The 13740-nt window shown below is 35.8% G+C and overlaps 1 protein-coding gene across 1 annotated transcript in view; it reads left to right on the top strand.

The window, feature by feature from the left end:
• TRDN (triadin) overlaps positions 1-13740 on the top strand; it is a 254454-nt gene that overhangs the window by 204854 nt on the left and 35860 nt on the right. The window contains exons 21-23 of the mRNA XM_087817589.1: positions 513-563; positions 6000-6050; positions 13139-13177. Of these exons, the coding sequence (XP_087673715.1) occupies positions 513-563; positions 6000-6050; positions 13139-13177 (141 nt within the window). The remainder of the gene's footprint in view (positions 1-512; positions 564-5999; positions 6051-13138; positions 13178-13740) is intronic.

Raw genomic sequence — 13740 nt, 5'->3', positions numbered from 1 at the left:
CTGACCCCATCATTCAGCTACTAGAGCCAGTACCTTTGTGGTTGAGTTCAGAGGGGCATCAGCTTAAATTCCAAGTCTCCTATTTAAGAGCTATATGACCTTGGGAAAGTTAATTCATTTTATGTGAAAAGCAAGAATAATGATGGGACCTAACTACCTTACAGGGTTCTTGTAAATGTTGAATGACAAGACAGTAGAGAACATTTCCTGTAACATATAGTAAAAAGACAATGTTGGCTATTATTTTTACCCTGCCTTCTCTTTCCATTTTATTTGTACCTCTATCATAATTTGCCCCTTGTGATAATAATTCATGGGCTTATTTTCTGTCTCCTGCATATTTAGTTCATTTCCGTATGGGGAACCTATCCCAGTATATATTCTGTATATTGAATATCAACTCAGAGCCGCTTTGATTTTTTAGGCCTCAGTAAACAAAACACATCAAGAAACTTGCCATTTTTATCTCTATTATTCCTTGTAACATTTTCTTTTCATTATTCTTCTTGCAGAAATTAGAAAAGAAAAATCTGAGAAGACTTCTTCAGTTCCGAAAGATAAAGGTAATAGAGTCAATAAAATAACACTAAAAATCTATTAGCAAAAATATTTGAATGGCCCATAGTACATTAGGCATTGTCTTTGCAGTTGTGGGGGCCACAAAATTCTATAGATCACCCTTATACATTTGAAACTTTGTATTTATTTACCTGTCCCCTAAATTCTTTCTTACAGTTCACCATGACCTAAAAAAGTGCTCAGGTTACAATTTCAAAAATGAAAAAAGAAAAAGGGAGAGAGTAAAAGGATTTTTCTTAAAGAATGAGAGCATTAAAAAAAAAGAAGGGAATTAAAAATTACAAAAAGGACTTACTTTCATGTGCTCTGGTTCTTTCCTTTCTACCCATTCATAAAATATACATTTAGTGTACAGTCTTTACAAGCGCTGGCTAGTCATTGGAAAAACAAAGATGACAAAGCTTGGAATAGGAAGGAAAACTTGGGAACTGGAGTTGTGAATTCTGCTATTATCCAAGACTCTCTTAGTCATGTTCTGTCTGCTTTAGTCTCTCAGGCTCCTTATTGCTATGAAAAGGCATGACATTCTTATTGAAATATTGAGAATTTTCTCTTCTGAATAGATTGACTTTCCTCTCTGTCCATCCAAATCTCAGGCCTCTTTCTAAGAATAATGTCCATATAAAGCATCAAGTTTTCTCAGCGTTCACTGAAACCCTCTCTTCTGAATTCATACTTATGATAATCTTATTTATTAGTTATCTATCTATCTAGTTAATTGAAATGCCACCTATTTAAGCATCAAGACCTGTGCTAGTCACCTTAAATTTTATGTGCACTAATAAGTAACACATTCAATAATTATTTTTTGTGAATCTAATATACAGTAATCAGAACACATACTCCCTAGACACTGGGAATACAAGAAAAGCATAGTCTGTGTCCTTCTGATATTTATAATATTAGTGACATAATTAATTAAAATCATAAAAATCATAGAGAAGATACACAATGTGCTATAAAAGAGTGTAATCCAAGATTCTAATTAAGTCTGGGGACTCCGAGAAGGCTTTCCTGAAGAAGTTATATTAAATTTAAGTGAAGGGGATGACAATTAGCCAGGCAAAGAGATGGGAATTGTTTGGGAGAAGTACAGAAGTGGGGCATCTGCTCTTTGCCAGGCACAATAAAATCTACACATTTTGCTTCAGCAAGTAGTTCTGGGTATCCCAATTTTTATAAATGCAAAAGCTGAGGTATAGATCAAATAAGTTACTCGGTGTTACACTGTGAAGAGGCAAAGGCAAGAATGAAAGTCAAGTCTGTTGGATTTTAAAGTCTATCTTTTAATTTTCACACAGGTACTGCTTGCTCCTTAAAATAGGGTTCTTATTTTTTTTATTCTTCAAAGAACCTTTGCTTTGAGTGTAGAAATCATTACATCACTTTGAAATTTTATTTGATGTAGACACATTGGCTATGCAGTATGAAAAAATAGTCTTAGTCTTTTCACTACTGGGGTGACTCCTCTTAATTACCACAGAGGAATTTAGTTTCTTTTTCTGCAGTCATTACTGGTACTTTGGAAGAGGCTCCTTCTTGTCTTTGACTCTCATTTTATCTGACAAGTAACAAAAACATTATTCTTGATTGTGTGAAAGCTAAAGGTGTCATTGAAACATACTACCAGAAAAATTCATAACATATATATACATTTATGGTTTTCAAATCATGATTAGCAAAATATAAACCTTTCCTCCTTCCAATGTAGTATAAAATACATTTATTTTGATCTGCACTTATGTCACAAGAATATTTGGACTACATATTATTGTTCAATATAAAAGCATCTCAAAAGAAAAAGTCGGGGGCCTAAATCCAAAACTAGCTTTCAGGCAATGATGATTATCAAAACTCTAAACTGCTACTTACAGACCACTTTGTGCCAAAGCCTAAACCAGTAGGAAATGGCAGTAATAAAAGTGTGTCCTGGAAAACATTATTTGGGGGATTTAAACCCATACTGACCACTTCACTAAGTAGGCTCCTGTAGTTTCTATTATCGTTGTTATGCTATTAATGCGCAATTGTAGGTAATTTTCTAGTGAACACTTTTTTCTCAGTGTTAAATCCTCTACTATTTGCAAGATGTCTCTCCACAGTCACAAGAAAACCATGTATATAAAGATTTGCTGCATGTGACTATTAATTTAGAGCTATTTAAAATGCACTTCTTTTTATTCAAGCTGCATTAATGCCCTCAGATATCTTTGTTATATATAAGTTGGATGCTATTTTAGAATAATTTTATTGCCATGTTTCCTATATTTTCCAAATATCGTTTATCATTACACCTTTTTTTTAATGTGCTGGGTTACCTATAAGATATGAAGGACTTTAAAAACCTTCCCAGTGTTATTGTTTCTGAAGCAGTCTTTGAAGCCTGCTGCTGAGCTGTGGCAGAACCAGAATGCAGCAATTCCACTTGCTAAAAGGCCACTTACTGCACTGGAATCATTGTATATTTAGAGTTATTTATATTATGCAGCTAAGTGGTGCCTATGTTTTCCAGTCTCCCATAGATTGCACTTTGTGTGTATTAAGCAACGCTCCCATTCTAAAATCAGAATTATTACACAAAAATCATTTGGGACCACATTTACCTGGGACGTGATAGCCATGAGTAAGTTAGGCATTTAAAGAAACATCATTAGGTTTGTGTCTTTATTTAAGGTGGTATAGAGAAGGTCTAGGGATGATAATTTGAAAGAAAAAAGGCAAGAGAAAGACATGTCTTGCTGGCTTTTGCTGCTGGTTCAGCTACAGATTTTCCTGGACTCGAGATTGGCTTAAGTCCTCTCAACACACTCACGAGGGCAGAGCCCTGTTTATGTGGCCACGACCACCCAGAAACCAGACAACCCTGCTAAGTCACCCCTGTTATTGGTTATGTTCTTTCTGGCATCCACCCCTACGCTATATCACCACTTGCTTCTTACAGGTGTTCTGACTTATCTGATGATCCAAGGTTCATCCATGGACCAAGGAACTGCAAACTAAACCCAAACAAGTCATCAAAGAGATTAAGTAATTCCTCCTCTACTAAGAATGCGATAGTAACAACACACTTAGCTTCCTCTGGTATTGGGCTAGTAGGACGGACGCTAGAATCGTTGTCTAGATTTGACACAGGCCTATGTATGTTTGGGCCTAATCCCAGTGGATGCTCAGCAATGCTTATCTTCTTTAACATTCTGATGCTCAGGACCATGCACCTAATGATACCCCAACTTCTATTTGTCTTCCATATGCTTTTTCTTGGCCACTCCTACTAATCAAACAAAAACTAGAGCTAAGAATGGGCTATGCTGTCTGAGGACTTTGAAACTGATCCCCAGCAATCTGTATTTCACCCTAGTTCTTTACTGCCTGTATCTCTAGGGGCAGTGTAGGGAAGTGAAAAATCTGAAACCATCTCTTTATGCCTTTGTTAACGTTTTCTCCATCACAACCTCCTTGCCCAGATTATTTGAGAATTCCAATTTATATCACAGCATATTTAAATATGTTCCAGATTCTAATAATCAAGATTCATAAGCCTTTCTATAGGCTTTTAGACAAATGCAAAGAAACTGTCGTATTGGAAAAAAGCAACACACACACACAAATGTGTTCTCCAAAGCTTATTTCCTAACAAATAAGACAGGTAAGTTGAAAAAATGCTTTATAGTGACCCAAACCAATCATGTATCTACCAGGACTTTCTAATACAGAAATGCAGAATTTCTATATAACATTCTCTCCACAGTTTTTGTCAGATTTGATATCCACTCACTTGCTTGGGTAATTAGAGACTGTTCAGATCAGCCTGTGTTCGTTCTAAATCAGGTCAAAACCCTTGAAGTCATAAAGGAAACTGAGAAAGAATGAACTACAGGACAGCCAGTGCAAAAGATGACCAGCCTGGGAGCAGAAGCCATCTTTAGCAAACTTGGAAATAAAAATCACCTCTGTTTTCTGAGAACTCTTTCCAAGTTTAAGGTGCTGGGCTTATGACTTTCAAATATCGCGTAAAAATATAGCTTCTTTCTTTCCCCAGAATATAAAATCCATCTTGGGGTTCTGCTCCCTAGGTCTTATATTTTATAACTATGTTCATCATATCTACTCCCCCATTTAGATAATCATGCGTAATATTGAATCCTGAAGTTCCAGGGACTGCATTCTCCCACCCCACTGGCAATCCGTCCCCACCACCACTTCTCATTTCACAACACATTAATTCTTGTGGTTTAGCTGGGAAATGGGAAAGCAGTAAATGACCCCCCTTGACTTTTTTTTAAGTTAATGAAGCTTCTCTTTGTGTTTATTCAATCCATAGCTCTTGATTTCATCTTTTCATGCTAAAATATAGGAAAAAATGGCCTTAGTTATACTTTGCACAATAAATAGCAACACAAACATTTCTTTTCCATCAAAGCCATTTTAAAAAGTTCTACGAAGAAAATCTTGCTTTGAGGAACACAGCTTTTTCAATAGAACCCCTAAATTCATTCTTGACACCATCCAAAGTCAGCTGGGCTCAATTAATTCTGAGTGATTATTTGAGGGGCTTGTGATACAAGTGCCACCACCATATTCTCTAAATTCCCACCCAAAACCATAAGGTGGAAATGGAAAAAAAGGCTGAAAGTATAGATTTCTTTCTTTCTTCCTTTCCCACTGTATTCAAAGACACTTTTGTCAATAAAGTAGATACTGAGATTTAAAGTTGCAGAGGAGGCAGAAAATGGGTTTATGTTTTTCTACAGGTTGTCAAGGACAGATAAAGTTGTTTGAGACATTGCCACATGTCCATCTGGAACCCATGATACGATCGGAATCACTCTGTAATTGAACGTGGTAGAATGAACGAGGCCTTACTTGATTTACTTTAACCGAGGGCCACACTTGAAGGCTTTGGGAGTTTATAGAATCAATTGTCTCTCATATTTTACCTTAGTCTTATTCCTCAAATTTATTTGACCTGCATCTGGTGACTAAAACACCACATTTACATGATATATGCAGGGTTTCCCATTTGCTTGTTTCTTTTGGGGGAGGGGGGGAATAGTCTGATAAAAATAAACCACATGAGCGCTAATTATAACAGCTGGAGGAAACTTTTGGATGCTGAAGCCATATGTTTTTAAAAGTTAAAGACGAAATAAGTTCTTATCCATCCAAATGCCTGTCTTCTTAAATGAACAAATAGATTGTAATTCATTCAACAATTTACATTTATTTTAAATAAAAACAATCAGGGAATGGCTTGCTGTACTCTACACTGTTGTATCTTTGGGTCTGTAGGATTAAAATCAATTTTGAAAGAAAATATTACATTATTTCCACCCAAGTTCACTTTACTGATAGCTCTTATATATGTGTTCTCAATTATTTTTTATCTTGGCTGAGACTAAATGTTCAATGTTTCTTTCCAGAGCCTATTAAGGGGAAAGAAGTGAAGTTGCCAGCTCCCCTAAAGGAAAAAGGTAATATTGTATAATGAAATGTGAAAACACATTGATCTGCCCATTGAATATTCAGTTGCCAACAACAAAGTAATATATCATTTCTTTGTAATGCTCTCAAACTATAACTTTCATATGCCCTGGTATGTTTTTGAGCAAAGAAAAAGAGACTTATTTCCTATCATAAAATTCGAAACTGTACAATGAAATAACAAAGAAAAGAGTAACTATGTTAGGAATATTGAAAAAGCTTTTAAAAATGCATATGCTATTCCAATTTTATCAGTCTGTGGTGGGCAATCAACCTTTTATAATCCCAAGGTGAATCTTATCAGGAATGCCATGGAACAAAGGTTTAAGATAAAAGGTAATACTTAAAATTTCCCAGTGATATCTTGCCATTCTTTAAGTTCAAATTGAGTAAAATCATAAACAAATTTTATGGCTAGGAGAAACTTAGAGATAAACCATAGTTATATACTCTCATCTTACAAAAAAAATAAAATGAATAGTAAAGAAACTTTCAAACTCATTGTAATTTCCAGCAGAGGCAACATTGGAACTCTGATCTCCTAAATCGAGCCCAGTGCTCTTGCTCTTGCGTCTCATTGCGCCTCCTGTTTACCATTACACTAGGCTCATAGTAATGTGGACTCTGATATGCCACACAGCAAGTTATGTCCCTTAAAACACAAGTAAATATGCTAAGTTCAATGTGATACATTTAGTTTCGAATTAATCCCAGTACATTCTATAGGCATAGTGTGATACTCAGAATTGTCTAATATTTCTTGTTTTCGAAATGAGCATGTGCCAGTAACAGCAACACTTAGACTCTAAGCAGCAACTTATAGCCTACAACTTTTTGTGTGTCTCCATCACACCAAAATGCAAAGTTGACAGACTAAAAAGGGGTTATGTGTTGGTAAGAAAGTAGTTGAGCTTGCCAGAATTTTCTATATAATCAGCAGCTTTACAAAATTAATGTATCCAAGCACTGTGAATTCTTATTTCCTTTCTCCAAAAAGATGTATAATGGTAATATATATACAACTAAATGTATCTGGAATATATGGACAATGACAGATACAAAGCCCCAATCTTCCTCCCTTGGTATCCTATCTTTTCCTTTCCTTTCCTCATGAAAAAGGACAGGGTAGGGTGAGAGAATGAGTCACCGTCACTCTGCATGTTCACTTCTCTGGTCACACCAAGCTACCTTATGCAGATGCTCTAATGTGCTTCTCTTTTTGCAGGGACATTGTTTAAATGTCATAATAAGCCTTTCTATTTTTTCTGTTCACTTAAAAAATATAAATGTAGCGCAGCTGGCGTGGCTTAGTGGTTGAGCATCGATCCACCTAGGAAGCAGGAGGTCATGGTTCGATTCCTGGTCAGGGCACATGCCGGGGCTGTGGCCTCGGTCCCCAGCAGGGGGTGTGCAGGAGGCAGCCGGTCAATGACTCTCTCATTATTGATGTTTCTCTCTCTCTCTCCCTCTCCCTTCCTCTCTCTGAAATCAATTAATATACATATATATAAAAAATATATGTAAATGTATTATTTGTCATATAAAGTCACCTATTATTTTTACATTTTTGAACCAGATGTAGATTATCTTTACTTAAACCTATGACCTTTTATTAATTTAATTAGTTATTCTCACTTCAAGTTAAAGAAAATGAATGTCAATGTGCAGGGAAACAAGTAAGAGTCTAGGTAAAGAGTGACTCTCCGTTGATAAGGAAAACACAAAGAATGTCTGCTTATTTTTTGCACAGCTTTCTGAACCCATTGAATGCTTTAAAGTCAGCTGGCTCATTACCTGAAATATGTCCAACCAGCTCTCCTTCCATCTTCACATAACATCACAGGACCTTGTTCTGACTCGCCTTTGTGCCACCTACAATGTGTTCAGCCTCCTCCAATTATTTCTTACTTAGCCCAGTGTCTATTCCTATGTTGGATGCTCCAGGGAAGGGAAGTGTAATGAGGCCCCCACGGCGATTCATGAAGGAGAGTAGGTAAGGGGATTGACGCTGTCAGATCCCTGGGACGTTGTTTTAGCATATACAAAAGACAGAGGGTCACCAAAAGGAAGTGATGGCAGAACGGGGGAAGAAAAATGTATGTATGCATTTATTCTGTGCTGCAAAGAGCGAGTGCCCTCTGGCTCATTTTGTGTTTTTATTGTCCACTCAGCAAACTTGCTTTGGGAGCAACAAACTCCCAAGGGCATCTTGCCAAGGCCTCAGAATCAGGACTTAGGCATAAAGCACTGAGTCACAAATTAAGCTCTTGCATTACAAACTGGAGGCATTTCAGAACTATAGCTATAGAAGCTCATACAGCATCTTCTTCACTGCTGATCTAATGGAAACCAGAGGTGAGGCGAATGGGGCAGACACACAGGAAAAGCAGGCTGGGGAGGGCTCGCATGTGTGCCTGGGCCTTACGGAAAAGCCCCGGGCTCGGCAGCTCCAGGCTCCAGCTGCAGCTTCGAAATAACAAGCTACAAACTAGTTCATTCACTTAGCTACTCTGGATAGTTGTATCTGATAGTTGTATTGCTAGTCCCAACAAATAAATATAAAAACGTGAAGACTTAAATATCTGGTGGGTGAGTTCTAATGGGCTTTTTCCACCTATGTAAGGTGTTACTTAAAGGGACAGGGTTTCCCCTCATATTTGGTCTAAACCACCTAAAAGTGATGTTTATACATTTGATTTTCCTGGCATTTGAAAACCACAATTTAAATTGTTTTGTATCGATAACAATTTTAAGTGTTGGTACAATATTCTGTGGATATTTTAAGTACTAAGGCTCCAAAGATGAACAGGACAATATCCTATCCCTCCCTCCCCAAATCTCACAGTACTTGGAAAAGAGCTGGGAAAGAGGAAAAGCAAAGTGGCCTCCCATGCTGCCTTAGACAAGGCATACCAGATTTTTTATCCAATAAATGGGCATCCATTATTTAGAGATTAGTACATGAATGTCTAGGAAATACTTGAGAAATTATTTAATCTAATGTTAGCTACAGATACACTAATTAATCATCATTGTCCCCATTTCATAAGGTGAGAAAATAGAAATTTAGAGTTTCAAATGCTTCATATTAAAACATCTAACTAATAAAGGAAATAAATTTTGAACTAAGGGATTTTTGTTGGGTTGGTGTGTCTGTCTGTTTTTCTCCAACTGCAGTGCCAAAAAAAAAAAAAAAAAGAAAGAAAAGAAAAAAAGAAACCTATCCCTACACCTCATTAATTTGTATAAGGTTGCTTAAGTACTTACCACCATCACCGTGCTCGTTTATTATGCATGGAGGGATTCCTCAATTTATAAACAAAGATGATACTGATTTAGAAACTCAAGTAGGAACAAGGGGAACATAGATAGTGTTTGAAGTTTCAAAATCACATGAATTTGGATAAAATAGGAAGGAATATCAAATAGTCCATAGAATATTTATTTTGATAGAGATAAGATGAAACTTCGTTGAGTAGGAGATGTCAGGTATTGTTTTTTTGTGTGACCTCACCCAAACTTAGGACACTCCCCCTTTGGAAGTCTATGGACTGAGGAAGTTCCAAATCAAACTTAATGGTAGTCAGATCTTGTCTTTCCCACCATTGTATTTATCTGGACCACAAAGAAATGCATGAACTATTTGCAAAACAAATTCCTCTTAAGACATGTTCAAGAGAAGAAACATGAGTTCAATGAAGGAAATGTGATACGAATAAAGTGGGAAAGCAAAAATCAGTGATATTCAGCTTCTAACCTGCAAAGTTTTTAAAATAGAGGCATTCTGAAAAGAATACAGATTTATAAATTGAATAAACACAATGAATGGGATTTATAAATTGTGTAAATTTCTTTCCTTACATATAAAGCAGAGACTCCTAAGCAAAGCTGATTTCCACCGCCGCCCTCTCTGTCTCAAGCACAAGCATGCTGAAGTTGGGGTCAGCCTGTTGTACTTGATAACAGATGTGTTGTGTTGATGACATTGAAAATCATTAATGAAGATCCCCTCCCCAGGCCTGTCAGCAATTTACATTTCAGATAAAATCAACAGCCCGAAAAAGTCAGTCCTGCTTATGAAATGTCAGGTTGTCTCAGCAACTCTGGGTGGGAAGTTTTGTTTGTTTGTTTGTTTGTTTTTAGTATATCTTCACTGATTTCAGAGAGAGGAAGGGAGAGAGAGAGAGAGACAGAAACATCAATGATGATGAGTCATTGAGCGGCTGTCTCCTGCGCGCCCCGACTGGGGGTGGAACCCTGATCTCCGGGATCCTAGGTGGACGCCCGACCTCGGAGCCAGGCCCGGCCAGGCTGGGTGGGCAGTTCTTGGTTCTGTGTTTCTGCAGTGCTCGCATGGGGAGTCCAGAAGGAAGGGCTCAAGTGACAAATGTTTAATCCAGATATTTGATTATTAAACAATTATAATAATGGTGAAAAAAATTTAAACAGAATAAAAATGACCCTATTCCCTCTCTCTGGCCTCCAGTTCCCAATCTCCAGCATTAACCACTGTTCTTAGTTTCCTGAAACTTCTCAATGAAGCCTTTTGACTAAACTTTAAATATATATATATATATTTGGTTGTCAGCTTAATTGGAGTAAGAGGGCTGTCATTTTTATCTGAGTAGAAACAAGCATCCTTATATGCCTCAAAAATCAAAGACTTGCCCGGCCTATGATCCAGGAGATCTCAATTTGATTCCTGTTCAGGGCACACGCCTGGGTTTCGGGCTCCATCCCCAGTAGGGGGTGTGCAGGAGGCAGCTGATCAATGACTCTCTCATCACTTATGTTTCTCTCTCTCCCTCTCCTTTTCTCTCTCTGAAATCAATAAAAATATATTTTTAAAAAAATCAAAGACTTAACCTTCAGTAGAAATGTCATTTACCTTAGAAATCTATTGACAATTTCCCACATATCAATTCCTGCTTGGCATATTCAAGGGTAAAGTTTTAATTCTGTAAGAAAAAAGGAAATTACCTTGAGAGATGATGCAATTTAAGTTTATGAGCATAATTTTTAAAAAACTAAGGCCTTTTCATACATTACTTATAATTCTCACATAAATTTTACGTTATTATTTTTTCCACTTTAGCAATGACAGAATTAAGACTTGAGGTTTTAAGTAATGCCCACAGTCACAAAACTTAGTGAGCTTGCTTTTAAAGCTAGATTAAATGACCTGAACGCCTGCTTCTCACACTTCCTGGGAAGTCATGACTGGTGAGGTCATCTTGTTAGTGTTGCTCATGCAACACCTAAAGTGAGTAATTCTAGCATACTGAGAGGACCCACTGCCCCTTGCATATTGGATAGTGCATGTTCATAAAAGTGCTTATAAAATTATATATGCAAGATAAGTGTTGGTTCTTATTTTATTGTATTTATAGCTAATAAATATATTTTCCACAACTTTTTTTCCCCAAAAGATCTTTTGACAAACATTAAGACTAAGACGATTCTACTTCAAGATTATGACCATGTGATTGACAGGGGGAAAAGCCTTGTGTAGAGTGAGAAGAAAGACTCTTTCCAATAGTTACCTTAGTTGATGAACAAAATATCTATGAATCCCATTCTAAGACACTGAACTTTTATCTCCAGCTCTAGATGTACAAGATAAATCAATTTCTTCTAGGGCTACACATATGCCAGGAGCAGCATTTGCTTGTTTGTTTTTATGTTCACCATTTTCTTCATTCATTCATTCAACAATATTTACTGATCATATACCAATGTCAGATATTTAGCCAAATCTGATATCTGAGTAGTAAACAGACACAGTTCTTGCTCTTATGGAACTTAAAATCTAAAGAAGGGATACAGAACATAAACAAAAATTAAATTAAAAATTAAACAATAAAATTTTATATGACATTAAAGCACACCTAAAACATTAAAGTAGCATATGTCCTACCCAGTGAGTGAATATATTTTCAAAAATAAAAATAAAAGAGAGAGACAGAGATGTGCCAGGGTGTGGTAAAGTACAATAATAACACTGATATCACTTTTTACAGGATGCACATTGAAGTATTGTAAGAAATAGGGTGTGAATGGCTATGTAATTCTCTAATATATAAAATTATAAGGTTAAACAAATTAGGGTTTTCTAAATTATAACTCCAGAAAATGAGACTCTGTTAGGCTAAAACCACAGTGAAGCTGACTAGCACTGTCCCTGACACATAGTGTATACTCAACAAATATCCCAGCCATGAGACCAGTTTTATCTATTTCAAGAGAAGAAATGTTGTAATGTATCAGAACCCTTCAATTAATCAAAACAACACTTCATGTCAAAATAGAACTCTAAGGCCTGGACGAGTTGTGAAATAAGAGGAATGACCAGAAAATATGGGAATATAGTCTACTATCACATTGGGTAGGATGATGTCATAAGTATTTTCTGGATAGCTTATGAAATTATGTCCTTATCAATACTGATATTAAGTTAAAATGCAGAATTTCTAGATAAAAACCATGGTCTTAGGGCAATAAAAGAAAAATACTTCATTTTATTAATTTGTTTATATCATTATACTGAATTTAAGCCAATTTATTTTACAAAATTAATAATAGAAATATTAATAGAAACAACAGTAATTATACCAGTTTGAAATGATTAAATTAACCACCAGGTGGAGCTCCATGAATTGAATGTATGCAGTTGAAAATAGAAAATTGATTAAATTAGGAAAACTTACAACACTTTCCTCCTGAGTAGTTTTTATTAATTTTCTTATTTGAAATACTTAGATAACTTATGAATCAAGGAACAGACTCTCATTAAAAACAAGAGGGCAAATTACTTGATTAGTATGAAACTATTTTGGGAAACTGGATTTTAAAATCAAAGTTCTTTTGCTTCAGTTACTTTATAATTTACCAATAATACATGTTCCGTTGTATATTGATAAAACTATGTAACTGTCATTGAGATGGAGAACAGATGGGAAAAATCTATAAAATATGTTTATTAAACTACTTAGTACTATTTTTATCAAATGCTTTTTTCCCCCTTGTTTGTTTATGTGTATGTGTGTATATATATAATGTGTGTTTTGTTTTACCCCAGAATCTGAAACTAAAAGAGATGAAAAGACATCCAAAGCAGGTAAAGACACTTTGTAAGTTTATAAAGTTATAGATAAAGCTGATTTTATCGTTAAGTGAAGTTTTGGAATGTCCAAAACATTGAAAAACTGCTGGTGGACCCTCCCCATATATTTTAAATGTAACTTACATGTAGGCTAAAATTAAACTAGAGTTTGTTTTCTTGTAGCAGAGTTTGGATAAGTTCATCAAAGTGCTGGAACTGCTGGCATATGCTGCTCCTTGTTTATCTCCTGGACAATTGAATACTGTTTAGAAAGTGCTAAGGAGACAATATAAATTTCAGAGGCTCCAGCCAGATCATGGCAAATGCCTAATACTTATCCTTACGATTGACTGAACCTTATGAAATCATCTATATTCAACTATTTTTACCACAAAAACAGTAGTTTCATATGGTTTAACCTAAAAGATTCAACCATTTTCTTTCACATTAATTAAATATGCAGATTTTTTGAAAGATAATCTCTTGCCTTATTGGTCATTAATTTGAAAATTACAATACTTTTTTAAAAGACTTTCTAAAAAATAGGCTTTGTGAGGAAGTAAAAAGATTAGCTGGGT

The sequence above is a fragment of the Miniopterus natalensis genome, chromosome 5, assembly GCF_054644295.1.
Source record: "Miniopterus natalensis isolate mMinNat1 chromosome 5, mMinNat1.hap1, whole genome shotgun sequence".
NCBI lineage: Eukaryota > Metazoa > Chordata > Mammalia > Chiroptera > Miniopteridae > Miniopterus > Miniopterus natalensis.
The sequence above is the reverse complement of the archived record's forward strand: the minus strand, read 5'-3'. Positions and strand labels throughout refer to the sequence as shown.